Genomic DNA, 27,755 nt, shown 5'->3' on the forward strand with positions numbered 1-27,755 from the left:
GGGTGGGCGGCCGGGCGGGGCGGGGCGGGGGCCGGGCACCTCCCAGCCGTCACTCATCCGGCCGCTGTGACTCTCCGCCCCCTTCTGACGAGCACTCCACGGCCGCCCCCGCCCCCGTCCCCGTCCCCGCCCCCACCCGGCAGGCTCGACTCCCCCCCGGGTCCAGCTACCTGGGCACGCCCGGCCGGGCAGCTGAGGGCTTGGCGCCGCGTGGCGGCGCTGAGGGGTCGCCGAGAGGAGCTCGGCGGCGTCTGTTGGAGCCGTTCCCTTGGTGGGCCGCCGGCGAGGGAATGAGCGCGGACTCCCTCAGCCTCCAGAGCGGCGGGAGCAGCGAGGGGAGGAGGCGCCTCTTGGAGGCCACCGTCCAGGGCAGCGCCGGGGGAGAGCAGGGCGGGAGATGTGCCTGTCCTTAGCGGCCCAGGAAGCAGCATGCACCCCGATGCCACCGACAGCAGCGGCGCCGGCCTCACGGGCGCCCCGGGCGAGCGGCGGCCGGATTCCCGGGAGGAGGCGGCAGCCCCCGGGGGCCCTGGCGGCGGGAGCTGGCGGGCGCCGGTGGCCGTCGCCGCCCTCGCCGCCGTGTCCCTCTGCTTCCTGGGGCCCGGCTGCTGGGAAGCGGGAAGCGCAGGGCCGGGCACCGTCCTGCTCAGGCTCAGCCTGTACCTGGTCTGCGCTGCGGCCGCCTTCCTGCTGGGGACCTTGTTCTCCCTGGTCTGCCGGAGCCCGCGAGCGCCGCCGCCCGACTTCGCCGCCGCCTGGAGACGGCTGGCCGCGGCCGCCCGCCACCCGCCGGAGGTGAGTACGGGTCTCCCCGCCGCCGCCGCGGCACCTGCCCGCGGCCTCACCCGGCCCGCCCGCTTTCGGCGCTCGCCGCCAGCTCCGGGAGGGCCGGGGGTCGCGGCGGGCCCGTCTTCTCGGCCCGGCTCGGCGGACGCCCGAGGGAAACGGGGCTTGGGGTGGGCCGGCCCGGCGGGGAGACGCTCGCGTCCCCTCGGCCCCGGCGCGGGGCGGGCTCCGGGCTCCGTGGGTTTGCCGAGATGCACGTTAGTAGGCGATGTAGTTGCTCGACACCATCCTCATTTCCTGCCTCGGTAGTTGAATAATCCTTCCAGACCTTCGCTGTGGCTCTGCAGCTGGCGAGTGGGAGCGAGGGGAGCGCGGCAGTCTCTGTACGCAGGCGCTGCGCCCTGGGCTGGTCATTACCTTGGATTCCCATAACCGTTCCCTGTCGGGGTGACTTTATGCCCTTTTACAGACGAGGAAGCTTGGCGCAGAGAGGCTGACTTGGCTTAGGTCACCCACCCGGTACCTCGTGCCCAAGCCTGGGTACACTTTTTACCACGCTGTCCTGTCTTCCACCATGTTAAGTATCGCAGTTTCAGTGATTTAGGAAGGGGATGCCCGAAATCACTGTACTTTGCATCAAAAGGAAGGCTATCATCAGTGAGGTGTGGCGATATAGTAAAGAACGGTGGTTATATAGGGAAGGACAGTATTTTAAATGAGCTCTTCGCTTCCTTAGTGCCAAACCACTGCTTCCCCTACCTCCCAGCATCCGTCTCACCGCGCTTTAAAAGAAACTTGATTCTTTCGTAGCTTGACTCTTCCTGCTTGACTGAATGATACTATCATGAAACTGAAATCGACCAAGCACTCTGGGGTAAGAGAAATGGTAGTGGCTCAACTTCCTAAGAATATTTGTTGGAAGCGTCATTACCCCCTGGGTTTTGTGTTTGCTTATGATATGACCTGCTTACTTTTTGGTGAAAATCATCACACTTCACCAAAAGTACCGTTTCCTCAGTGTGTCAGTTCCGAATGCAGAGCTGAGATAATGGCTGAAGGGTTGTAGGTAAAAGAGTGGGGCATCCTCACTGAGCAGCTGAGCAGCTGTAAGCTGAGCAGCAATTCAGTATAGTAAGGAACAGGAACTTCTGTTTTCAATAAGTAGTCTCATTAAAAACCTTCACTCAGCTGCCCCGTTTTTCATTTCTAATTTAGCAAGACGCGGTGAGTAGGTGTATTTTTCCTCTTGCTTTTTCTCTACAATGATAAAAAAAATAAAGATCCCAAGATTTTACTAGTTGGTTTATCGATCTGTGAATGACGTTAGAATTCTTTAGAGTATTGTAAGACGTTGTAATTCATTCAGCACGTATTTATTGAGTATTTTTTGCCAGCCAGGTATTATTTTGGAAGCTGGGGTTGAATCAACAAGGCAAAAGCCCTGCTTTCTGGAGACTATATACTTTATGCGGGAATCAGGCAATAAATAAATGGAGTGACTTTTGGGTAGCGGTAAATGCTTATGAAACCAAAAGTAACTAAGAGTCAATTGATTAAGAGTACCTGGTATGTGAGGGCAGGAAGTTTAGATGGTGAGGTTAGGGTCAAAGCTGTAGGATTGCAGCTCACTCTGAGGGCTTGGAAGCCTCATGTTGTGGGTTACCTCCCCTTTTGTTGGAAAATACATCCCCTCAAACTTCTCAGCTCACTTGTACCTCTGGTAAAACTTGGGTTATCATCCGGAAAGATGCTTTAGTAGAGGAAGCAGAGAAAATACTACATTAAAGGTGACAGAAAATGAAGCAGCATATGTAATCTCTCATGTATACTACCTGAAGATTTCAGGCAGTAGAAGAGGTGAAGTATGATTTCAGGAAAGTAGATTATTGGTCATTCTTTTTGAATTCAGATTCCTACAATGTTAAATAAGAAAATAAGTACACTAGGATGTTTACTTTCTAGATTGTGTTACTTAGAATTGAAATGCATGTTATTCACATAAAATTATATACATATATTTACAGTACCAGTGCAGTTTACTCAAGCCTTTTGTTGTGCTGTATTTCCAATAATTTATGCTTAAGGTTTTAAAAAAATGTTCTTTATGAATGGAAGCATAAGCATGTGGTGTAGTATAACTGTCCGTTCTGTGGTGGTAGGAGCTGGACCACACCGGTCATCTAACATAGGTGGATGGGAGGCTATTTTGGAGTGAACCAAATGGTGCCTCTTATGACACAGTGACTACTTCACTACAGAAGTTTTAATTCAGCGTTAAGAAAAGAATCCTCATTTGTTCTTACATATTTTGGGTTCTTCTAGTGTCAGCTAGACGTGTCAGACACGGGGATCTATCCTATCTGTCCACCTTTTCTTCCTTCTCTTTCCTTTTTTTTTTTTTTTTCCTTCTTGGCTTCCTTCTAAAGAGGAAAAAAAAAATGCGTACACTATTAAAAGCAGGCAACCAGAGAAGCCTAAACTAAAAGGGGAAAGGTGTTTTCATGTCTAAGAGTGTTCAAATGCTCCTGCATGCTTCACAAGGTAGTTATTGGCTGTCAACTCTGTGTGGTTAGGACCCATGACTGACATCTTTTGTGAGTGTTTGCTGATGATAAAGAAGAAAATTATGTCAGTTTGCGGTCACTAACTCTGTGCTTTCCCCCTTCAGTTAATCTAATATTTACTGGTCATCTCTTACGTACAAGGATTTTGATTTTACTTGGCTGGGAATCACTACTGATTAAAGTGGTAAAACTAAATTTTCATCTCAGGTAGAAATAACATCCAGTGGTATATCCAGTGGTCACTAACTCTGTGCTTTCCCCCTTCAGTTAATCTAATATTTACTGGGCATCTCTTATGTGCAAGGATTTCGATTTTACTTGGTTGGGAATCACTCTTGATTAAAGTGGTAAAAGTAAATTTTCATCTCGGGTGGAAATAACATCCAGTGGTATATTCAGGTGACAAAATAACTTGTGTAAGGTCAGAAAGGTTGGTGGTATAGTCTTGACCGTTGCTACATGGGCCCCACTTTAGAAACACTTGGGCTTTGTTGTAGGCCAGCCGACTGGAGCTGTGATGCTGTGGGGCTGGCTTGCTCCTGGGCAGCAGCTGCTAGCCCACCTTTGCTGAGTAGGCTGCCTGAGTGTGGTGTTCCTAGTCCAAGGTCATAGTTTGGTCTTGTGCCAGGCCAGTTAACTCACGCGGACCAAGAGCCTTAGATTCACCAGCCACAGCTACTTGACCCTAGCACATGATCTACCCAAGGCAGCAGCAAGAAGAATATGGGAATAGTGAATCAGTAGTTCAGAAAACTTATTTTCATTCCTGGACCAGCAGGATCTAAGTGCATCTTCATAGAATGGAAAAAAGGGAAATAATTTCTTACATTTTGGCGATAGGAATAACTTCTTTAAATGTCAGTCATGGGCTTCTCTGGTGGTGCAGTGGTTAAGAATCCACCTGCCAATGCAGGAGACACGGGTTCAAGCCCTGGTCTGGGAAGAGCCCACATGCCACAGAGCAACTAAGCCCGTGCGCCACTACTACTGAGCCTGCGCTCTGGAGCCCATGAGCCACAACTACTGAAGCCCGCGCGCCTAGAGCCCGTGCTCCACAACAAGAGAAACTACCGCAATGAGAAAAGCCTGTGCACCGCAACGAAGAGTAACACCTGCTCACTGCAACTAGAGAAAGCCCGTGCGCAGCAATGAAGACCCAACACAGCCAAAAAAATAAAATAAATAAATTTTAAAAAGTCAATCATTCACATAATAATTATGGATTTTTCTCTTTTACATTGTATTTTATTAGATACTTCTTGATTTACACCCCATTAAGTTAAAAAATAAGCCGTTAACTAATGAGGATTGGAGGGCTGATGCAAGAAAGTCCACAAGTCAGGCGATTAGTAGCATATGGGAAACTGAGGTCCATTGCTATGTGAAGAAAACATGAAAGACTTTTCCAAGTTTAGACAGATAGCAAAGTTCAAGAAGTTCATCAAATCTCGTACGCATTTACTGAAGATCTGCTGCATATCTGCTTTTCTGAACTCGTGAGATCAGTTTTGGCCTAGTTAGTTGCTGAGTGTCAGTGCCAGGCACATAGTTAAGTTCTCTATAGATGGATTTTTGTCCTGAATGAATGGATTATTGTTTGAGATGAGAACAGACTTGAGAATCCAACTGACATTTTTAGATTTGAAGTTTCCACCACAGTTCCCTAGAGAAGGGATCATAGTCTTGCAGTAGGTGTCACTAAGCGCTTCAATAATTGCTTTCTGTAAAGCGCATGGTGGTGTGTTTAGTGCTGGGGAGGAATCCAAGGTGAACAGGATACTCCCTGTTCCTCTGCTCTCAGGCTAAGTAGATAGACTGATAGGGAAGATGGAGGGGAGAGCAGATGTTTATAGAGACAGTAAAAACATTCACACAGCAACCCATGGGGCCACTTGGCTTGGGTAGGACTTCTAGAATCCCTAAATGAGTTCTTTTACCAATACAAAAGTTCTTTTGAGTAAAACAAACTTGATTTAGTTACTCGAGGGAAAAAGGAAAAGAAACAAGACTTAGGGAGACTATACACAGCCTCTTTGTGACTTTATTATGCTAATGTGATAAACTAATCCTCAATAATTTGATAGTGGATAGTGGCGTCATACACTTACTGTCTTCAGAATATTTGATTGTATTTTGACCAGGGGATTTAAGTCATGGTGGCTACTGGGAAAAATGTTTTGGAGGAAGATGGCTTTTGAGACCCCCTTAAATCTACCTAACTCTGTAGTGTAAGGTTTGTTTGCCTTAAATTCATTCCAATCATAATTTTTAAATTTAACTTTTTATGCAGGTTATACAGTCACATGGCTTTAATAAAAAAACATATAACAAGATATGCAGTGGAAAAAAAAATCTCCCTTCCTTATAGGCAGCCATTATTAACAGTTGATTATTCTTCCAGATGTATATTATGTATATACAAGCAAATACAAATATGTACTCAAAAATGGGAGCTTTTGATACCTATAATCTCTTGATATATAAACAGTAATTACACATAAAGGAAAATTATTTTCTGTATATTATGAAGGACCTATTTCTGAGGGTTAGTAAACATAAGTTCTATATGAATAGTGATAACTTCAAAGTAGGAAGCTACAATACACGATTAAACATGAACATAAAAAAATGCTCATGAAAACCAGGAATTGTATTCTAAGCAATGATGAGTGTGTTTTTGAATTTAGCAAAACTGTCTGAAGGCGGCAATATATATTTTCACAATTTGTACAAAGCCAAAACAAACCCAGCAAATTGTTTTAGAGACGGAGTACATGTACTTTTTGGGGTTTCAGTTGCTGGCGAGTATATGAGATGAATCCTTGGAGGTAGGATTGCAGAGGTAGTTTGGGCCAGGTTGTGGAAGTCCTCAGCTGAGAGAGTAGGGCTGGATTATAGTCTGTAGTTGGGGCAGCTACTCACACTTTCTGAGCTCTGGAGTGTAGCATCAGAGCTGGGCTTTAGAAATGTTAAATGGAAATGCGATTGGAAGGGACTCAGGAGAAACACTGATAAAAAGTGAGAGTTTAAAAACAAACAAAAAAAAAAATAAAAAAAAAAAATAAAAAAAAATTAAAAAAGTGAGAGTTAATGAAGTTGTGTGAATGGAGTCGGGAGGCAAAAAGTCAAGATTGAGTGAGACGGGTCTTTCATGGTAATTATCAGTAGTTATCATTACAGATTGATTCAAGAGTCTTCTAGGGTATCTTAACATTCTCTCTAAATAATAAATTCAAGCCCCAAACCAAAGGGTCCTACTGTTTATTCACAAATGTGAAGACCAAAGTCTGCAAGCTTTAGTGGTCTGCTTGGAGCCTAAATTCTGGTCATTCTCAGGAAGCTTATTTCTAACTCCCTTGAATCTTAAGCTGCTTTTGCTTTAGGAACATGCTCCGATGTCAACCTCAGTAGTTGAATGTTGCCTTCTTAAAAGTATCTTAGGTTTCATTCCTAACCTTACCACTTTGGGGGTAGGAAGTGCCCTAGTTTCCTTAGAATGTATGAGCCCTTGTGCAGTCAAAATAGTGCACACAATTGTACTTAAAAAAAGGTGACTCAGCAAGTTTGGTGCTGAGGGCTTAGGCTTTAGAAAAGGAAGTATCTGTAGAAGGCTGTTAGTATTAAAATGATGGCATACAAACTTGCCTCTTTTTTTTTTTTGCAGCTTTGCTTTTGAAAGACTTGCAAACTTGGAACTTGTATTTTTACCAACTTCACTGTTAGGTCACTTTCTAAATGAGGGTTGGTTGTTTGGGTGGAGGTGACAGATGACAGGGGTAGATAGATAGGCAGCCCTTCTCAGGGGCTCTGCTGGGTACCCTGGGGGGCCAGGGCTTGGGTTCAGTTACTCACTTCTACACCCCCCTTTAGTCCTGGGGTGTGTTATTTAGTTTCTCTAAACACTGGAGCTTTCCAGAAAGCCCAGTGGGGTTTGGTTGCATTTTGGTGGGCTTTTCAGCTCAGGTGCTGCTTTGGTAGAATGCAGTTAGGAGAGTGAGCTGTGCCAGTCTGTCCCCAGGGCTGGCCCCTGCTTATCAGTGACTCTAGGCACTGGCCAGTCCTGGTACATTTGTCAGTCAGCCTGGGGTTTCCATGTATGAATGCCATGAGCTGGATGTAGAGGAAAATGAATATGGTAACTCCAAGTAAAACGCCTCCGAGGCCAAAGGGGAAACCAGAATGAATAGTGCATTTTTAGAATAAGACACTGGAACTTGTTTAGGTCACTAAGATCTGTTTAGTAAGCTTTCTATTTTAGTGTAGAATATACTTCTTGGAAAGTTGGATGCATTTTTAACAAATACTCATTTCTAAAGTTACCTGAATTTCTGTAGTTCTCACCCATCTTGTGTGTATGAGTGAGTTTACATTAATAGCGGTAACTCAAATTGTATAGGGTTTGCTCCTGTCTGCTCATGCAGGACCGCATCCTGCAGCTCTCCCCTCATTTCTGCCAGCCCACAGGCAGTATTTATGAATATGTTCACTTATGTTCTTCCGTTCCTGGTGCCTGCAAAACATTTGAGAGAGGCTTCTTTCTGTCGCCTGTGCCAGTCTGTGAAAAAGCACATTTCTTCTTGGGCTACCGCTGTCTCAGTCCCCTAAAACTGGATATCTAGGAGTGCTTGGTCCTTCTGTTTTGTTTTTGTTTTTTCCTGAGCCAAAGCCACTTTATGTGCTTTATGGAAGTTGAGAATGTAGCCTTGTTTCTCTCACTCGGGTATACTTAAAATTTTTTTCTTTTTTACCTTGTAATAGAAGCTGAGGAGCTTATGTCTCTGTTTGCATCTCCTGTGAAGACAGCCCCATCCCTTTTGTCTGGCTCCTTTCTGTACCTGGCTCAGAGCAGCCCCTGGGGTCAAGCTCAGGCTTTCTCTCCTAGCTCCAGAGCTTTCTCTGTCTCCACCCTTGAGTGGCTACACACAAGGCACCTCCCAAAGGCCTCTTCCTGGTATACAAATATACTCCTACAAATATACACCTGAGGGCCATGTGCAAACCCTGCCAACTTGTTAGGCGTGAAATTAACACCTTAAACATCCCAGAAATTGTGAGGTGTTTTTCCTGAGGCACAGTTGTTAATCTCATATTGTTCCTTCTGATTTTTTTTCCCATTTCACTAAACCTTTCTGAGATTGCAACCCCTAGATTAGCTCAGGAGGTTGCTTTGTTTTCTAGATATGAATTTTGATCATTCTTGAGGTCCCATTTTTGGAAGTATCTCACTCTTAGGCGGGCTTCCCTGGGGGCCCTGCAATAACCATCTCTACACGGAGGCGGAGTCGAGATTTACTCCTCATGCTTAGACTCGCTTATTCAACTGCTTGACTTGACCTTTCCACTTGGTACCCTCAGTGGTGCCTGAAACTCAACAGGTCCAAGGCTCCATCTGTCTTGTGATCAGTGTCTCCGTCCCTCTCCCCTTGCTCCTTGCGTCAGCGACTAGCACCTCTGAAAGTCCAGCAGCCAGAAGCCCGAATCCTTCCTGGCCTCTCCTTCTCCTTCCTCCCCACATGCAGTCCATCCTCCAGACCTGTCTCCTTACCTCTTGAGTATCCTACGTCCATCCACTTCTTTCCATCTCTCCTGCTTGGTCCCCACTGCCATCATGTGCCTCCTAGGTGACTGCAGTAGCCCCCGAATTCATCTCTCCGCCTCCCTGTTGGCTCCTCCAATTCCTTCTCTTAAAAATGCACACGCAGTCCAATCTCTCTTCTGCAGCGTGTTTAATTAAGAGCCGTCAGCTTCCTGTTCTTGCCAGCTCTCCAGCCTGGTCTCCTGTCATAACTACCTTCACTTCTCATGCTCTATCCTCAACCCTCAAAGTGCCAACCTCGCGCTTTGGATGGCAACTTTGAACATTGCTTGCTCTGCCTGGAGCCCCGCTGCGCCCTTACCTGGCTAACTTCTTCTCAGGCCTCAGCCATCACTTTTACAGAGCAGCTCATATATTCTTGTGGCACAGTAGACCTTTTCTTCATTGTACTTAGCACAGTTGTGATTTTATACTTGGACGGTTCCTTGTCCGTCTTTCTCATTAACCCTTGAACTCCATGAAGGCAGAAACTCTCCCCTGTGTCTTTAACATCTAGCATGGTTTAAGTAGGCAAGCAATAAATATGTCTTGAGTGACTGAATCACTGGGGATCGGTAGAGCATAGGCATGAAGAGGATGGTTCTGGAGTCAGCCAGGTATTTGAATTTGAACCTGGCTCTGCTTTAATAGCCCTGTGACAGTGGGCAACTTCCTTAAGATTTCTAAGCCCCGGCCTCCTTATCTGAAAAGTGGAGATAGTAAATACCTTAAGAGATTGTTTGGAACAATGTGATAGTATTTGAAAACATAAATACTAGTATTTGTAAAAGTACTTTGAATTAGAAGGTGTTACATGGTAGATGTTACACTTTTACCTTTTTAAAAAATCTTTTTTATAAGAATAAATATGCAGCTTCAGAAAAATTACACAAAATAAATATATAGTTGGATGAGTAATTATAAAGACAATGCCCTTGTAACTTCCAGAAGCCCCGAAGCCCCCCCTATATCTCCACCCCAATGGCATTCCCTTTCCTTCCACCTAAGTAATGCCACCTTGACTCTATAATAATCACGTCCTTGCATGTTGTTATAGTTTTATCAGTCAAGCATGCATCCGTGGGCATTATGGTTTAGTCTTGCCCATTTGAAAAAATTAAGTCTTCCCAGTGTCCTTTTCTTTTCCCTATGGGTTATCTATTGAAGAACCTGGAGTAGCTGTCCTGTAGTGTCCTATAGTCTGGATTTTGCTGGTTGCATATGAATGATACAGCTCAGCTTGTTCCTTCCTCCTTTGTATGTCCTGCGAATTGACACTGGACCCAGAGGCCTGATCACACTTGTGTTTGACCCCTTTGGCAGGACTGTAGGTGGTGGTGTGACCTTTCATCAGGAGGCACGTAATATCTGATTGTCTTTCTTTTTGTTATGTTAGTAGCTGTTGATCCTCAATACCTGGATCTATTAATTTTGGGGGGCTGACAAGTAGGGATGTTTTAATCCTGTCATTTGTCTTATTTATTGGTTTGAATATTTTTTTAAGAGACATTTTACCATCATCTACTATTTGGTTGCACAGTGGTACAGTTCCTATAGAAAAGCAGGATAAATGCTAGATTATTTTCCATTATCAGTTTTCCAAGATAATGAGTTGGTTCCCCATCATCCTCTGAAGGTGACCAATTAGTTATGTGTTAAAAAAAAATATTGTAAACTCATGGATTTGAATGTATTTGATGGGTTTCAATTAGTTGTAATTATTATCTTTTTTGAAGCTTAGGCAGTCCCATCTCTGCCCAGTGGGAACCTTTTCAGGTTGGCTCCTGAGTCCTTTTGATATGACCCTACTAAGTCTGAGAGTTTTCTTGCTATCTGGTATAATAAGATATTTCAGGTTCATTTTGAGCGTTTTCTGCTCACACCTGGAATTAGCCATTTCTCCACAAAGAGCCCTTATTTCTTTTAAGGGAAAATAATATTTCATAAACTCATTCTGTTTCAGTTCTAAGCAGCACAGCTAGACTCAGACCCAACTGTTGGGACTTCACCTGCTCATTTGTTTGTAGGGTGACCAGTTGTCCTGGTTTGCTCGGAACTGTCTCAGTTCTAGCACTGAAAGCCCCGTGCCCCTGAGAGAGTGGGGGACTCATTCTAGGTGTTAGGGAGGCTCATTGCTGTTGGTTTGGTCATTGTGTCTTGGCCTTCTCTATGGAGAGATTGGAAGAAATATGTATGAGATCTGTCTTTTGCAAAGAATAATCACTCAGTAGTTAGATTTATATACTCTATGTCTTCTTTAAGACAGGTAACACTTAGTTTGAACAGTGCTTTGCAATTGTCTTTGCCATTTGCTTATGATAGCCTATAAATTGACATTGTTTATGGGTTCAGGAAAATGGTTTCTATGACCTCAGTTTGATTCATGTTACTCTAACCCATGTCTGTGAATACAGTGGACAAATAAATGCACTACAAGAGTCATAATGTGAATGTCATAAAGTGAATGCCTTAGTAATTGCTACAGCTAAACTTAATATTTATTGCATTTACTGTATGCAGGTGCGTATATGCATTACCCAGTTAAATTTTTATATCTTCCACGTGAGGTAGGGACTGTTAATCTCATTTTACAGATGGGAAAACTGAGGTTTAGAGAGGCTAAATCATGTGCCCGGAGCAAGTGGAAGAACTAAAATAAACCCAGGTCTTTCTTATTTTGGAGCCTCTGTAGTTAACCACTTTATTACCATTTTAATTATTAAACATTAGTTTGATCTAGTTTAGAACCGGATTCACATTTTTAAAAACTGGAGAATCTTTGTGCTGGTTCTAGGATCTGTTGAGGAATTAGTGTCACTTTAGAGGTTTCAGAATGATGTCACAGCTGCCCTTTCTATGCTCATGACAGTCATTGCTAATCAAGTAAGGCAGCTTTTTTTTTTTTCCCCCCCTGAGTCTGGATGAAGCCTCAGAATCCTTTTCAACGTAGCATTCCAGACAGCCACTAAAATTTTACTAGAGTTGAGATATAACGTGAAACCCATCTGCCATTCTGAGTGAGAACCTCGTAGAACGGCAGTGAAGCCTCTGGGGTCCCGTGGCACTTTTTTTGTGCTACTCTGCTGTCACTGTACTGTATCGTAACAGTCAGTCATACATTCTTTTCATCTGTTCTAGGAAAAATCAGTTTTCTAAGCTAGGGTCCATAAACACTTAATTTCAGAGATGCTTTTAGGTATACTGCAAAAACAGAAGAGGCAGGATGAGAGGCTTGCGAGGTGGGGTGGGGGGCATCGCATAAATTTGAGAAACCAAGTTCTTGAAGCTTTACACTGTGTATTGCTATGCTAATGTTGTGAGAAATCCTAGTAAAGGAACCTGTTTAGCTGGGGTTTTTTTGTTTGTTTTGTTTTGTTTTGTGGTACGCGGGCCTCTCAATGTTGTGGCCTCTCCCGTTGCGGAGCACAGGCTCCGGAGGCGCAGGCTCAGAGGCCGTGGCTCAGGGGCCCAGCCGCTCCGCGGCATATGGGGTCTTCCCGGACTGGGGCACGAACCCGTGTCCCCTGCATCGGCAGGTGGACTCTCAACCACTGTGCCACCACGGAAGCCCTGTTTAGCTGTTTTTTAACCCAGTGTTTTCTAAACATGACTTATACCTGTATCCCCATATATTTTTTTTAAGCAACAAGGAGATTTATTACCTTAAGAAATGATACATAACCCAGAGGTAGGACAGGCCCAGGAGTAGTAGGGCAGGCTCCACGTGGGAATATCCAGCCTCAGGACCATCCACACAGGATGAGATCTAGATGGGGAAAGGCCCTTTTGGAACAAGGAAAGTGTTCTTAGAAATGCAGTGGCAGTGTTCCCTTCATATCTGTTTGGCAAGGTTTGGGCGGGTACCCGCCTGTATGGAATTGTCGGCTGCGGGAGGGGGCCATGGTTCTGTGATTGGCCTACCCAATCCTTTAAGGAGGAAGGAAGCAGTGGAGTCAAAACAATGAATGTTTCGCTTCATAGCCAAGGTTTTCAGGACTAGGAGGAACCTCTCTTTTTAGCCTTTCACATCTTCACTTACTCCTCACTTTAACCAAGCTTCTCACTGTTCCTGAATTTACCTTTATGGGGTGTACGTGTTGTACCCATGTGCCCCCGGGAAGACCTCTGCCCCCATTTCTGCACATTCAGTTCTTGTTGTTAAAGACCTGGTTCAAGCTCTACCATCCGGTCAACTCTACCACGCTCTTCAGTTCTGTCCAATAAACATTTGTGGAGGGAGGAGAGGGAAAAGTCAGGTGAATTCCAGGTTTCTGACTTGGGTGGCTGAGTGGACATGGTCCACGTGGGCAGGTTTGGGATGGTGGAAGGTGAGGAGGTAAGTTTTGACCATGCAGATTTTGAGATGCCTGTGGTTATGTTCAGCCTGCATGTGGGCTTGCAGCTCTGCCATTAGAGGGAGAGATCGGGGGAACAGATCTGATGGGGGTCAGTGTGCAAGTGTAGTTAAAGCTACAGGTCGATGAGACTGCCGAGGGTGGTTGAAAAGCCTGCAGTGGTTGAAAAGCAGCAAGCTAAAGGGCAGGCAGAGGAGTGAGAAGGACGGTGAACAGGAGAGAGAAACCCAGAGAAGCCAAGAGAGCAATAGGGACCGGGTGGCCAGAGGTGTTGGGTGAGGTGGGGGGAGTCCAGAAAGAGGGCCGGGAAGTGTCCCTGGATTTGACCCTGGACACCTGTGCGGGTGGTGTCTGGGGAGGGCAGGGTGGACATGGGGCAGACGTGTTATTTATCCTCTTAGGTGAGGAGTGAGGGACAGGTGAGGAGGCTGAGACGGGGTGCACGGTGCTCTCTGGAAGCTTGGATGAGAAGGAGAGAAGAGAAGGCGGCATTCACAGGTGTGTGTGGTGCGTGTGCTTTGGGAATTTTTGTTGTTGAGGAGAGATTTAATCACATCTTTGGGTTAAAGAGAAATCTTGAAAAGTAGAGAGGGAAATCCCAGAGACAGAGGATGCTTGCTAGAGCAGCGCCCAGGCCGACAGGACCAGAGCACCGGTGGAGGGTTTAGGCTTGAGACTAATAGGAAAGAGGTAGAAGTGGGAGCAGAGAGAGAAGCTCGTAGGCAGCTGGCAGGGAACTGAGATGTTTCAAACTGGGTCGCCTCGACTGTCTTGGTAACTGGGAGGCAAATTAATTGCCCACAGTGAGGAGGATGACGTGTTGAGGGTAATTTTTAAGACAGGTGGAAAGAGGTTCGGTGAATCTTTTGTGACTGCTCTAATTTATGTAAAATGATTGCTCTACTCTTGTATTAAAATAAATCTTCTAAAGAATAAAACTTCTCGGGCTTCCCTGGTGGTGCAGTGGTTGAGAGTCCGCCTGCCGATGCAGGGGAGGCAGGTTCGTGCCCCGGTCCGGGAAGATCCCACATGCCACAGAGCGGCTGGGCCCGTGAGCCATGGCCGCTGAGCCTGCACGTCCGGAGCCTGTGCTCCGCAACGGGAGAGGCCACAACAGTGAGAGGCCCACGTACCGCTAAAAAAAAAAAAAAAAAAAGAATAAAACTTCTCAGCTTTTTTCAGGGGTCGATGTGGTCTAAGGATTTATAAATAATTTAGGAATTCTTGCTAAAAACTGCTGTATGTCAAAGACACAGCTTATAAACTTTCTGAATTAAGAATCTTTGTGGGGGGAGGGAGGAATAGGATCTAGAAATCTGCATTAGAACAGATTCCCCAAGTGATTATTGAAAATGAGTTAGTGTATTTTTTTTTTTTTAATAAATTTATTTATTTATTTTTGGCTGTGTTGGGTCTAAGTTGCTGTGCGAGGCCTTTCTCCAGTTGCGGAGAGCCGGGGCCACTCTTCATCGCGGTGCGCGGGCCTCTCACCATCGTGGCCTGTCTTGTTGCGGAGCACAGGCTCCAGACGCGCAGGCTCAGTAGTTGTGGCTCACGGGCTTAGTTGCTCCGTGGCATGTGGGATCTTCCCAGACCAGGGCTCAAACCCGTGTCCCCTGCATTAGCAGGCAGATTTCCAAACACTGCGCCACCAGGGAAGCCCGAGTTAGTGTATTTTCAGGCAGTGGATGGGGGCCTCCGGATGTCAGCAAGGGCCGAGGAGACTCGGAGCCGCGTGCAGTTTCCGTGTCTGACGGACCCACACGTGAGAGTAAGCATTGCTGCATTCTCTCTACTCAGAGGTAGAGTGGCTGCCGCACTAAGGCTTGTCTTTAATACCATGTTTCTCATAAGGGAAGGTTTTATTCTTTGAATTTGAACACATTTATTTTAGATAGAAACAGAAGAATTTTTATGATCTAGACCTAGGCTGGGGCAGATAATTTTTACTCTCCAGTTAGGAGGGATGAAAAAATCCACCTGTTTGAATTGTATTTTCAGTTCTTTGCAACTAGTAGTTTTATGGCAGTAATCCATCCCACGCACCTCAATATCTTGTACACGTATGTTATCCGGGCCACTGCCCAGAGCTCAGCTTCTCGCTTCAAGGGAGCTATGAAAATAGAAATCCCGCTGGAATTGGAATCAAATTACCAATGTGATAGTTTTCCAACCAGGTCCTAAATGTCTTATCACCAGTTTTCATTTAAAAGCCAGTCAACAAATTAATAAGAATGGTATTATGGTATCCAGGACAGTAACAGAGTTTTAAAAAAAAAGGTGATTGCTTTCATTACTAAAGATCTCTGTGAAAAAAAGCAGTTCTGTGTGACTCATTGAGTTGTTGGGTTACGTGATAGCTTTGAAGCACGGGTGACCACTCTTCTACATTTATATTCAGTGGTTTCAGTGTGAACTCTTAGGAAATGAGAATAATTTTTGTAATTTGCTTCAGTACGTATGAACTTCAAAATTCTTGTGAAATGATCTCATGGATTGGTTGTATATTTGAATAGCTGTTCTCCTGTGACCTGGACCGGAGTGTGGAATGTAGAGGAGATACCAGAATGGGAAGAATGTTAGAATTCCTAAGCAGAGCCTGCCCCATTGTTAGAGCTCATTAATTACTCGATTATGAGCTTCTGTTCCATCAAGGATAGATTAAGCCCCTTGAGCACAGAGAATGTCATGTATTTACCTTTGTCTCTGGTACCCAACTAAGTGGCAGACGCACAGAGTCCTCAGTATGTGTGAGATGATTGAATGCGTTGATGGAAATGTGATTCATATTGTGGAAACCTCTGATTTCCCTTATGAGCTCAAAATTACAATGGAAGCCAGTGATAAAATGGCTACAGAATTTTTATTCCTACAGACCTTTGCAGGAATGCAAAAAGCTAATGGCAGTTTTCAGTGATCTTTCCTAAGCCAATTTGCTTTTGCTTCATTCTTCTCCCCCAGCCCTAGTCTCTGTTCTATATTTGCCAGTTTAGACAAACTGCTGCTGCCTGTATACTTTCAAGGCATGTTATAATTTCAGTTTCCAAGTCTGTGTCTGGTTTGAAATATACTTAAATTTCTCTTGTAATCAAGTGGAGTGTGTTTTCTAAGGATCTTCAGATTTGAGTCCTTGACATTAGAAATGAAGCACATTTTTTTCTTACCACGAGTCTAATACTTCCAACTGAATGGAAAAACAATCCTTAGTATATTAGCCTATCTCAAGAAATACCTCTATTGATCAGTTAATAGAGATTTTGCGTTTGCATTAATAATCATTTTTCTCTTAGGAAGCAGATTAATCACCAAGAAACATTATTAAAGGAATCTGCTTGTGATACTAGTCAAATCTGAAAGTATGATAGGTCATAATACTAATCACATGTAATATAACTATAATCATTCTTTGATTAACATTGTAAAAAATTTGGACTATGACTTTTGGCACCATAATAACAATCTGTATTTGAATACTGTTTTATAATGTAAAAAACCCCTTTTACATGCATTATCCTTCTTGAGGTGCATAATAATCCTTTCGTATAAATAGGGCAGACATTATTTAAACTGAATCTCAGAGAAATGGACATATTCATTATAAGTCAGCAAGAAAATGGCAAAGAATCAACTATCACCTACTTTTGTCTGGGTCTCAATTAAGTGTTCTTGCCACTATCATGTGATGTCATATGCTTTTGCCATAGTAATAATAATGGGGTTATGCTCCATCCTGAAGCACATTTGAGTTTCAGGTTTGTTCAGAGAAAAGATCTAGCTGATTTCATGCCCAGTCATAGGATCTAGTCTCAGGATCTATCCTGATTATCTTTCACTGTAGAAATGGAAACAGAACCTTGATTCCTACATCTGCATGCAGGCAGGGTTGGCCTTTAGCCTGAACACAACAATACTTCAATAAGCTACAGAAGCTACTGATAATCTAATCTACCATTGATCTCTTGCCGAGTTCATTTTAGGTAAAGTCATGATAGAGATTTATGCTTCTGGAGGCCAAAGTGGTTTACTTTACAGTGTAAGTATCCCTGAGGGTAGAGAAGGCCCTGACCTGCCCCTGTGGCCATTACTCATCTCCCCACCTGGAAATAAATACCCTGCAGTGTTGGGCTTTCAAGGCACCTAGGTTAGTGTTGGTTGAAGAGTCTGGAAAGGGACTTATCCTGTTCACCTTTGCATAGTTTGTGCTTCAGAGTGTCCCCTACCCCCCACGCCCTGTTGTCCCTTCAGTTTCTCATTGGCTGATAGAAGACTCTGCTTGAAGCACATCAACATTCTCGAGGCGCACAGTCCTTTGAAGTCAGAGTCCAAATCCACTCTATGGTTCATAGACACTTTTAGTATTTTTTAGAACATTTTTGGTGGTACTACACTTAGATCAATAACATGGAAATGAATATGTTTTTCAGTTAAAATAGGAAAAAATGGTGAGGCCAAAGTAAATACACAGTAGTTATAGTTAAATTACAGTATGTCATTCAAAATAATATATTCCAAATCTTTTATTACATAAAAGATGCTCATGATATAATATTGAGCGTGAAAAACCAGGTGCAGAACTGTGTGAGTACTGTGATCCTAATTTCTTCAAAAATATATGAAAATAAAAAAGCACCAATAGTAATTTTTATAATTAATAATGTGTTGTCAGGCATTGTTTAAGTGCTGCATGTGTGTTAACTCAGTTAATGCTCGTATCAACCCTAAGAGGTAGGTACTGCTGTTATCTTTGTTTTACAGATGAGGACATGAGGTACAGAAAAGTATGTTGTCCAAAATAAGTAATAGTAAGGACTGGAGTCGCTAACTAGGAGGAAATAGACCAAAGTATCAATAGTGATTACGTCTGGATAATGGTGTTATCAGTTGATTTAATTCTGAATTACATCTATAATATAGAATGTGTCTCTATACTTGATATAATTAGAAATAGTATTTTTAAAAGAAATTGAAGCATCTTTGGAATCTAGAAAAACCATATGAGAACATTTGTAGGTTTGAATTTCAAAGAATAGCTTTTCCTTCTAATATCTAAAACAGAAATTATTCTTGATTAAGAGGGATAAAAACACACAAAACCACTACTATAGTCTCCCTAAATGATAACCTCTCAGTATATGTTTGACAAGTTTCTCTTATCGATAAGGAGAACAAGACCTTTTTAAACTCATGGTTAAACATTATATGATTTCAGTTTTTCTTAAATTTACCAAGGCTTGATTTGTGACCCAAGGTGTGATCTATCCTGGAGAATGTTCTGTGCACACTTGAGAAGAAAGTGTAATCTGCTGTTTTCGGATGGAATGTCCTATAAATATCAATTAAATCTATCTGGTCTATTGTGTCATTTAAAGCTTGTGTTTCCTTATTAATTTTCTGTCTAGATGATCTGTCCTTTGGTATAAGTGGGGTGTTAAAGTCCCCCACTATTTTTGTGTTACTGTCGATTTCCTCTTTTATAGCTGTTAGCATTTGCCTTATGTATTGAGGGGCTCCTGTGTTGGGTGCATATATATTTATAATTGTTATATCTTCTTCTTGGATTGATTCCCTTGATCATTATGTAGTGTCCTTCCTTGTCTCTTGTAACATTATTTATTTTAAAGTCTATTTTATCTGATATGAGTATTTCTACTCCAGCTTTCTTTCGATTTCCACTTGTATGGAATATCTTTTTCCATCCCCTCACTTTCAGTCTGTATGTGTCCCTAGGTCTGAAGTGGGTCTCTTGTAGACAGCATATATACTGGTCTTGTTTTTGTATCCATACAGCGAGCCTGTGTCTTTTGGTTGGAGCATTTAATCCATTCACATTTAAGGTAATTAATTATCAATATGTATGTTCCTATGACCATTTTCTGAAGTGTGTGTGTGTGGGTGGGGGGGCTACGTGGACCTCTTACTGCTGTGGCCTCTCCCGTTACGGAGCACAGGCTCCGGACGTACAGGCTCAACAGCCATGGCTCACGGGCCCAGCCGCTCTGCGGCATGTGGGATCATCCCGGACCGGGGCACAAACCCGCGTCCCCTGCATCGGCAGGCAGACTCTCAACCACTGCGCCACCAGGGAAGCCCATTGGGTTTGTTTTTTGTAGGTCCTTTTCTCCTCTTGTGTTTCCTGCTTAGAGAAGTTCCTTTAGCGTTTGTTGTAGAGCTGGTTTGGTGGTGCTGAATTCTCTTAGCTTTTGCTTGTCTGTAAAGCTTTTGATTTCTCCATTGAATCTGAATGAGATCCTTGCTGGGTAGAGTATTGTTGGTTGTAGGTTCTTCCCTTTCATCTCTTTAAATATGTCGTGCCACTCCCTCTGGCTTGTAGGGTTTCTGCTGAGAAATCAGCTGTTAACCTTATAGGAGTTCCCTTGTATGTTATTTGTCATTTTTCCCTTGTTGCTTTTAATATTTTTTCTTTGTCTTAATTTTTGTCAGTTTGCTTACTATGTGTCTCGGCATGTTTCTCCTTGGGTTTATCCTGCCTGGGACTCTGTGCACTTCCTGGACTTGGGTGGCTATTTCCTTTCCCATGTTAGGGAAGTTTTTGACTATAATCTCTTCAAATATTTTCTCAGGTCCTTTCACTGTCTCTTCTCCCTCTGGGATCCCTCTAGTGAGAATGTTGGTGCGTTTAATGTTGTCCCAGAGGTCTCAGGCTGTCTTCATTTCTTTTCATTCTTTTTTCTCTGTTCTGTTCCACAGCAGTGAATTCCACCATTCTGTCTTCCAGGTCACTTATCCATTTTTCTGCCTCAATTATTCTGCTATTGATTCCTTCTAGTGTATTTCAGTTATTGCATTGTTAATCTCTGTTTGTTCATTCTTTAATTCTTCTAGGTGTTTGTTCTTTAATTCTTCTAGGTCTTTGTTAAACATTTCTTGCATCTTCTCAATCTTTGCCTCCGTTCTTTTTCTGAGATCCTGGATCATCTTCACTGTCATTATTCTGAATTCTTTTTTTGGAAGGTTGCCTATCTCCACTTCATTTAGTTGTTTTTCTGGGGTTTTATCTTGTTCCTTCATCTGGTACCTAGTCCTCTGACTTTTCATTTTGTCTATCGTTCTGTGAATGTGTTTTTCTTTCCACAGGCTGCAGGACTGTAGTTCTTTTTGCTTTTGCTGTCTGCCCTCTGGTGGATGAGGCTATCTAAGAGGCTTGTGCAAGCTTCCTGATGGGAGGGACTGGTGGTGGGTAGAGCTGGGTGTTGCTCCAGTGGGCAGAGCTCAGTAAAACTTTAATCCACTTGTCTGCTGATGGGTGGGGCTGAGTTTCCTCCCTGATGGTTGTTTGGCCTGAGGCGACCCAGCACTGGAGGCTATAGGCTCTTTGGTGGGGCTAATGGAGGGCTCATGCCAAGGAGTACTTCCCAGAACATCTGCTGCCAGTGTCTTTTGTCCCTGTGGTGAGCCACAGTCACCCCCTGCCTCTGCAGGAGACCCTCCAACACTAGGAGGTAGGTCTGGTTCAGTCTCTGTGGGGTCACTGCTCCTTCCCCTGGGTCCCGATGCGCTCACTACTTTGTGTGTGCCCTGCAAGAGTGGAGTCTCTGTTTCCCCCAGTCCTGTCAAAGTCCTGCAGTCAAATCCCGGTAGCCTTCAAAGTCTGATCCTCTGGGAATTCCTCGTCCTATTGCCAGATCCCTGAGATTGGGAAGCCTGACGTGGGGCTCAGAACCTTCACGCCAGTGGGTGGACTTCTGTGGTATAAGTGTTCTCCAGTTTTTTGAGTCACCCACCCAGCGGTTGTGGGATTTGATTTTATTGTGATTGCGCCCCTCCTACGGTCTCATTAGGTCTTCTCCTTTGTCTTTGGATGTGGGGTATCTTTTTTGTTGAGTTCCAGTGTCTTCCTGTCGATGACTGTTCAGCAGTTGTGATTCTGGTGCTCTCGCAGCAGGGGGGAGTGCACATCGTTCTACTCCGCCATCTTGAACCACTCCATGGTTAAACATTATAAAGCACAATCCAGGAAACTGATTCTGAGCAAACCAGGTTTTGTTTGAATACTTAAAAACTTCACCAGTGTTAGAAAGTGTAAAGGCAGAGTGTAAAGGCACATATGCAACAGGTCATTTCCAGGAAGTGGACACTTTGCTCTCTGGAAACTACAGCCTCAAAAGCAAAAATGCTTTGGGAACACTATGTCCTATTATGTAGTGTCTTAACTTTGGTGACTTAACTTTCAGCCCTTCTCTCTTGCTTTCGTTTCCACTATACCTTTACCTTCAGAAAACCAAGAAATCAGCTGTTAAACCAACCAGCTGATTAGCCTCAACTTGTTGCAAGTTGATAACAATTTGAGTTTTATTAGTGATAATAGCTGTACTTTGCTGTATGTGCCAGGAATACTGCTAAATGTTTTCCGTGAGCCAGCAATTACAGACTAGACGCCCAACGTTCCAATGTGGCTCAGGATTTAGTCCAAACAGTGTAAGTCCACAGTGTTTGGAATAAAATGAATTACTTGGAGAGATGATATAAAATTCTTGATTTCCATTTTTTGTTGAAAAGAATTGGGACCCCTAGCAGTCCCCTTAACTCATTTATTTTCCTTGCCAGGCTTTTGTTGTCTTGTTTCTTTTTTGGACCCCTGATATTATTTTCTTTAATTCTCTTAGATGTTATAAGCCCGCTTCAGCTAGAGAGGGAGTGGCTGGAACAAGGACCTACCATTAGTAAGAAGTCCTGTTGGACTTGGGAGCCCTCTTAACTCCTCACGGTGGCCACTCAGCTTCCATTCTGACATGACTGTTGTCATTCATGTCACAGCCTTTCATCAGGGTCTTAGTCAAGCCAGATGGCCTTTCCAGTTCTCAGTCCCTTCCTGTCTTCCTCAGAGGGGATATGTGTGGGTCCTTCGTTTCTTTGGTTTTGATTAAATTATTTTTTGAGGAGGAGGCAGAATATGGTTGGTTTGAAAGGAGCCATGGTTTTGAGAATAACATAGTTTAAGAATGAGAATATTAGTCATGAGATCCCAGTAGACTGTCAGATGCTGAAAATACTTGGAAAGACTCGGCCGCGTGACAACTCCATGTGAATGATGATGATTGGGGGTTTGTGTTTGTTTTCCTAACATAAGTCACTCTTTCTGTAGCTTTACAGGAAATTATACCCATCACTCCTTCAATTGCTTTTCTTTTTAAAATAAACCAAAATAAATACTTTTTTTAAATTGTAGAAGTGTATAGCAAAGGAGAGAAACACTTGTTTGTTTGAGTAGCTCAGGTGATAGGCATGAAAGGACTCACCAGTCATGGACTGGCTGTTCTAGCCCCATCTCTGCTCCCACCGGAAGGAACGGGGTAAGCGTTGTCATCCTTGTAAACAATGGAAAGTGAGGTGTGTGTCTCAGCTGGATTCCAGATCTTTCCTGGTTGTCTAGTTGCTAATGGCGTCAGAGTACCCAGGTCTCTCCACATGGATTCTCTCCGAATGTTGTTCCCTCAGGAGAGAGTGTCTTTACTCTGACACAAAGACAATTTGAGTGTATTATGGCTGTGGACTAACAGCTGACACTCAGGAGTAAACAGAAAGCTGATATGTACACAGGAAAGGGTTTGTTGATATGGCATCTATTCCTTGTTGCTGAGAATCATATATCAGAGAAGAGCTTTCAGGTTTGGCCCTGTCTTTGAAAAACATCTTCTTTTTAATAAATTTATTTATTTATGGCTGCACTGGGTCTTTGGTTTTTATTTATTTATTTATTTTTTGGCTGTTGGGTCTTCATTGCTGCACATGGGCTTTCTCTATTTGTGGTGAGCGGTGGCGCTCAGGCTTCTTTTGTTGTAGAGCATGAGCTCTAGGCACGTGGGATTCAGTAGTTGTGGCTCACGGGCTCAGTAGTTATGCCTGCGGGCTCTAGAGCGCAGGCTCAGTAGTTGTGGCACACGGGCTTAGTTGCTCCGCACATGTGGGATCTTCCCAGACCAGGGCTCGAACCCGTGTCCCCTGCATTGGCCGGCGGATTCTCAACCACTGCACCACCAGGGAAGCCCTAAAAGTGTTTTGACAAGTTGGTTCTAAGCTAGGTTTAAATCTTAAAATGAAGATGGGTTTCATTTATTTTAGTTAAGTAAAAAATACAGTGTATTTTTTACATGGCAGGGGTTCTGGTTCACCAGACTCCCATCTATCTTAATATTGGGGTATGGAGGCCAAACATCAGATGAGGGCAGACTGCTCAGACTGCACTCGAAATCCTCAGTTCTGGATCAAGTAGTGAAGACTTATGTCACTTACCCTTTGTGACAGAGGGAGAAGGACGCACATTTTTCTCTCACCTTTCCTAAAAACAGCATCATTAGGAAAGTGATTGTCAGGAAGAGGCAGGCTTTCCCTGAGGAATGGGAGGGACCTGCGCAGTGCAGAGAGGGAGGTTAGCATTTGCTGTAACACATCTTTGGGGGAAGTCTCTGCCGTGTGGAGTTCCTTTTCTCAAACCTATAGATGGAAGGAGAATGAAGACAGGTTTTGCTCCACTGCCCTCTGGGCCACAGGAATGCACATGTGCCTCTGTTTTAGTGCCGTCTCCCCTTCTTTCCGTCCCTCCCCTCCTTTCTCTCTTTCTCCACCTCGGGATAATGATTAATTAGTGAACTCCATCTCTGTGATCTGAAAGCAAAGGAGTATGTAGTGACTAATCTACACTCATGTAGTAGTTTAGTCATGAGGAGATTCTGGCTCCATAAATATTAAATCCTTAAACAAGGAATTTCCATACATGGTTACCCGGTCACTTTGGGCCCATGAGGCTTTTTTTTTAATCTTCTTGTTCTCCTTACTTACAGACTCACCATCAGGCTGTGAGGATGGGACAGGGCTGAAGAACTTTTTTTTTTCTTTCTATTAAGGGCCGGTGACCCCCTGGGGGATGGGGTGCAGGGAAATCCAAAACCAGTTTGGAAAATGAGATGGAAAAAATAATAGCGCTTTTAGGTAAAGAGCCAACATAGAAAACGTTATTCTCATATAAGCTTTTTAAATTATAGAGTAAAGGCCTAATTCAGGTACAGTGAGTAGTGACAAACATGTTTATTGTAGGTATTACATCTAAGTTGAAGCAGAGAGAGAAAAGAAATATGCAAGCAGATGGCAAGAATTAGTAAAGCCATAACTAGAGAGAGAAAGAAAAGATAAAAAGTAAGAAACTGTTTTGAAGGAAGTTGTAACGATAGATACAAGAGCTCACAACATGCTTAGATATGCATGTGCTGTCATATTCACACCTGTTTCTCTCCCAGCCCTTAAAGACAGTTTCCATTTTAAGAACCCCAATTCAGGAACTTCTCAATTAAGTGTTGTTTGGCTGTGGTTTCATCATCCGGTTAGTACTGTGCATGAAAACTGCCATACCTATGTTTGGGAAGCTATAACAGACTGCCGAAGACTTGAGAAGTTGTGATTAAAGTTATTTATCAGTATAGCGCTCTAAAAGTATTAACTCAATTAAAATTTTGTCCCTAGTTCTTAAGTTGTTGAAATATCCACCTGATGTTCTAAAAAGCACTAGAACTTAAAAATTCTTCTCATCTCTTCAATTTTTTTCTTTCACGAACTAAAATTTTTAAAATTGCAGTAAAATGTACTGACCCCTTAATTTCATAGCAAGCTACTCAGAGACTAGAAAATGGTTTTAAACGCATGAGAGTATATTCTTTTAGGAATAAAGTGGCTTTTGTCTATAGGGTTATATATGATTAAGGTATTTTTAAAAAATGATTCCTTGGGAAAGTGTTGAATGTTATATGTTAATTTGTAGCATGAAGGGATTCTTGAGACTTTTAAAAGTGTTTCAGCTAAGGAATCTCAAGACTTTGGCATTTGGGACTTCCCTGGTGGTACAGTGGTTAAGAATCCGCCTGCCAGTGCAGGGGACAGAGGTTGGAGCCCTGGTCCCGGAAGATCCCACATGCTGCGGAGCAACTAAGCCCGTGCGCTGCAACAACTGAGCCTGCGCTCTAGAGCCCGCGAGACACAACCACTGAGCCCGCATGCCACCACTACTGAAGCCCACGTGCCTAGAGCCTGTGCTCCGCAACAAGAGAAGCCACCGCAATGAGAAGCCTGTGCACTGTAACGAAGAGTAGCCCCCGCTCGCTGCAACTAGAGAAAGCCCGTGCGCAGCAACGAAGACCCAACGCAGCCAAAAATAAATAAATAAGTAAATTTATTTTAAAAGACTATGGCTTTTGTTTTTTAATAACAGTGACCACAAAAATGGATGATACTTTTGGCATGGGTAGTGTGAAACTAAGCCAAGGACTAGAAGTTCTCTGCTCATGGTCGGGTGGTCCAGGGCCATGGGGTTGATTGCAGCTGTGTTGGGGTGGCCTGCCCGAGAACAAAGGGATTTCCTCATGCTCATTTACTGGATGAAGGTGATGCTAACATGAGCCATTTAGATCTCCTGAGTGACTGTGGTGGTGCTAGTAAAAGCACTTGTAATATTTCCCATGCCTAAAGAAGTACTCTACGTTCCACTACTAGTAGCTTTTTTTTAATGCTCTGAAACCAATAAGTGACCCAATTACATTATACATGCTTTTGATCACTTTGGTATGTGATCAATTAAAAGTTTTCCTCTTTAATGTCATCTTACTAGCCAGATAGTGGGATTTAAATCTGGTCCCTTGCCTCTCTCTGTTTTTGTCTTTTGTATTTGCCAGCTAGTATCTTTTTATAATTAAAAATTTAAAATTTACTGTTACACAGACATATGTGGAGGAAGAAGTTAAAATCCTATGCCTCTGCCTGTTAAAGGAAACCACTTTTAATAGTTTAGCATATGTGCTTCCAAACATTTTCCATCATGGAAAATTTTCCATGAAGGCATATGTATCCCTAATTCATTCCTTTTAAGGGTTGTATTATATTGTAAAATATGAGCATATCATAATTTAACTCTTTGGCTATTGATATACACTTGCGTTATTTCCATTTTTTTGCCCTTGTAATCAATATAGCAGTGAAATTCTTGGTATATATACTTTTTTGCAATGTGGAGGTATTTTATGCTGGCTAGATTCCTAGGAGTAGAATTGCTGAGTGAAGATAGTGCATTTAAAAATTTGACACGTGGCTCAGTTTTCTTAAAAGCTCATAGAAATGGACATTTCCGCCAACAGTGTATGAAAATGACCATTTCCACATATCTTTGCCAACATTAGATGTGGTGACTCTTTGCCCCTGCTTTGGCAGTCTGATGGTATCTCATTGCTCTGATTTGCATTTGTCTAATTGAAAAGGAGTTTGCATATTTTTTTCATGAATTGATTGGTGTTTATAGTTTATGATTGCCCTTTTAATTTCTTTGCTTGGTTTTGTTTTGAGTTATTTTTCTTGTCTTAGTATCTCTGTATATAGGTAATAATAGTCCTTTGTTATACATGTTGCAGATATTGTCTGTCAGTTATATTTTATAGTTGTCTTTTGTCAAATAGGAATCTTATATTTCATATAGTCATATTTGTCAGGGATTTTTTTTTTCTCCTTATAACTCTTATATTTTGTGTCTTATTTTACAGAAATCTTCTCCATCCCAGGGTTAAACACAGCATCTCCCTTGTTTCCTTTAAATTCTTTTTTAGTTAAAAAAAAAATTTAGCGTTTTAATCACTTTGGAGTTATTTATATATGAAGTGTGGGATAAGACTCTAATCTTTTTTGCCACATGAATATCAAATTGTCCCAACACGACTTATTGAATAGTCTGTTTTCCTCACAGATTTCAAATTCTTTCTCATTATGTTCTTAATTCTCATATATATATATATATATATATATATATATATATAGGTGTTTTTGTACTTTCTACCAGTCTATTGATTTGTTTATTCCTACACTGATATCATACTGTTTTGATATCTGGTAGGGAAATCCTTCCTTAATTCTTCTTTTTCAAAAATTTCTTAACCGTAAGCATTTATTTACTTTTCCAGAAGAACTGTATAATCTGTTAAGCAATATTTTAATGCCTGTTTAAATGGTTTTTCATACCTTTGGTTTTATTTTTATGTATGATTTATTCATTCAGTAATATGCATCTTTTCTTCTTCCATTTCAGAGTCCTGTGTATGGAAACTCACACGAGTCAGTTCAGTCTAGAAGGGTAGTCATTTCTCATAACATGGACAAAGCTCTGAAAGAAGGTAAGGATTAAATTAGGATATATAATTACCATGGGAAGCAATTCATTATGTTCTAAAAGGAAAATAATAATTCCTAGCAAATTTATCCTTGTCTACATGTTGCATTTGAATTTTTTCTTCATGAATTTTTACTTGAAGACTTAATAAATACATCCATGTTTTAGTTAAATGGATGAGATCTAAACATTGATTAAGTAGGAATTTACAGGTCACATGAAACTAGCCAGCTAAGTGGAGCTAGTTCCAGGATACAAAGCAAGGATCTGCTCTGTTACCTAAAGTAGGTATCAGGAAACTTTGTTTCTTTTAGATATAA

General features: G+C 42.8%; 2 protein-coding genes across 3 annotated transcripts in view; one reads left to right on the forward strand and one right to left on the reverse strand.

The window, feature by feature from the left end:
- Nucleotides 1-743, reverse strand: part of CFAP97 (cilia and flagella associated protein 97) — a 39,044-nt gene extending 38,301 nt beyond the window's left edge. The window contains exon 1 of the mRNA XM_067022501.1: nt 664-743. The gene's annotated coding sequence lies outside the window, so the exon portion shown is untranslated. The remainder of the gene's footprint in view (nt 1-663) is intronic.
- The window catches only part of SNX25 (sorting nexin 25), a 111,202-nt gene continuing 83,556 nt past the window's right edge, over nt 110-27,755 (forward strand). Inside the window, exons 1-2 of one of the 2 annotated variants that reach the window (XR_010838451.1) lie at nt 110-795; nt 27,355-27,439. Coding sequence is in view for 1 of the 2 variants with exons in the window: in XM_059049333.2 (XP_058905316.1) it covers nt 430-795; nt 27,355-27,439 (451 nt within the window). In the remaining variant the exon portion in view is untranslated. The remainder of the gene's footprint in view (nt 796-27,354; nt 27,440-27,755) is intronic. The other variant, XM_059049333.2, reaches the window with a different exon arrangement.

The sequence above is a fragment of the Kogia breviceps genome, chromosome 20 (genome assembly GCF_026419965.1).
Source record: "Kogia breviceps isolate mKogBre1 chromosome 20, mKogBre1 haplotype 1, whole genome shotgun sequence".
NCBI classification, from domain to species: domain Eukaryota; kingdom Metazoa; phylum Chordata; class Mammalia; order Artiodactyla; family Physeteridae; genus Kogia; species Kogia breviceps.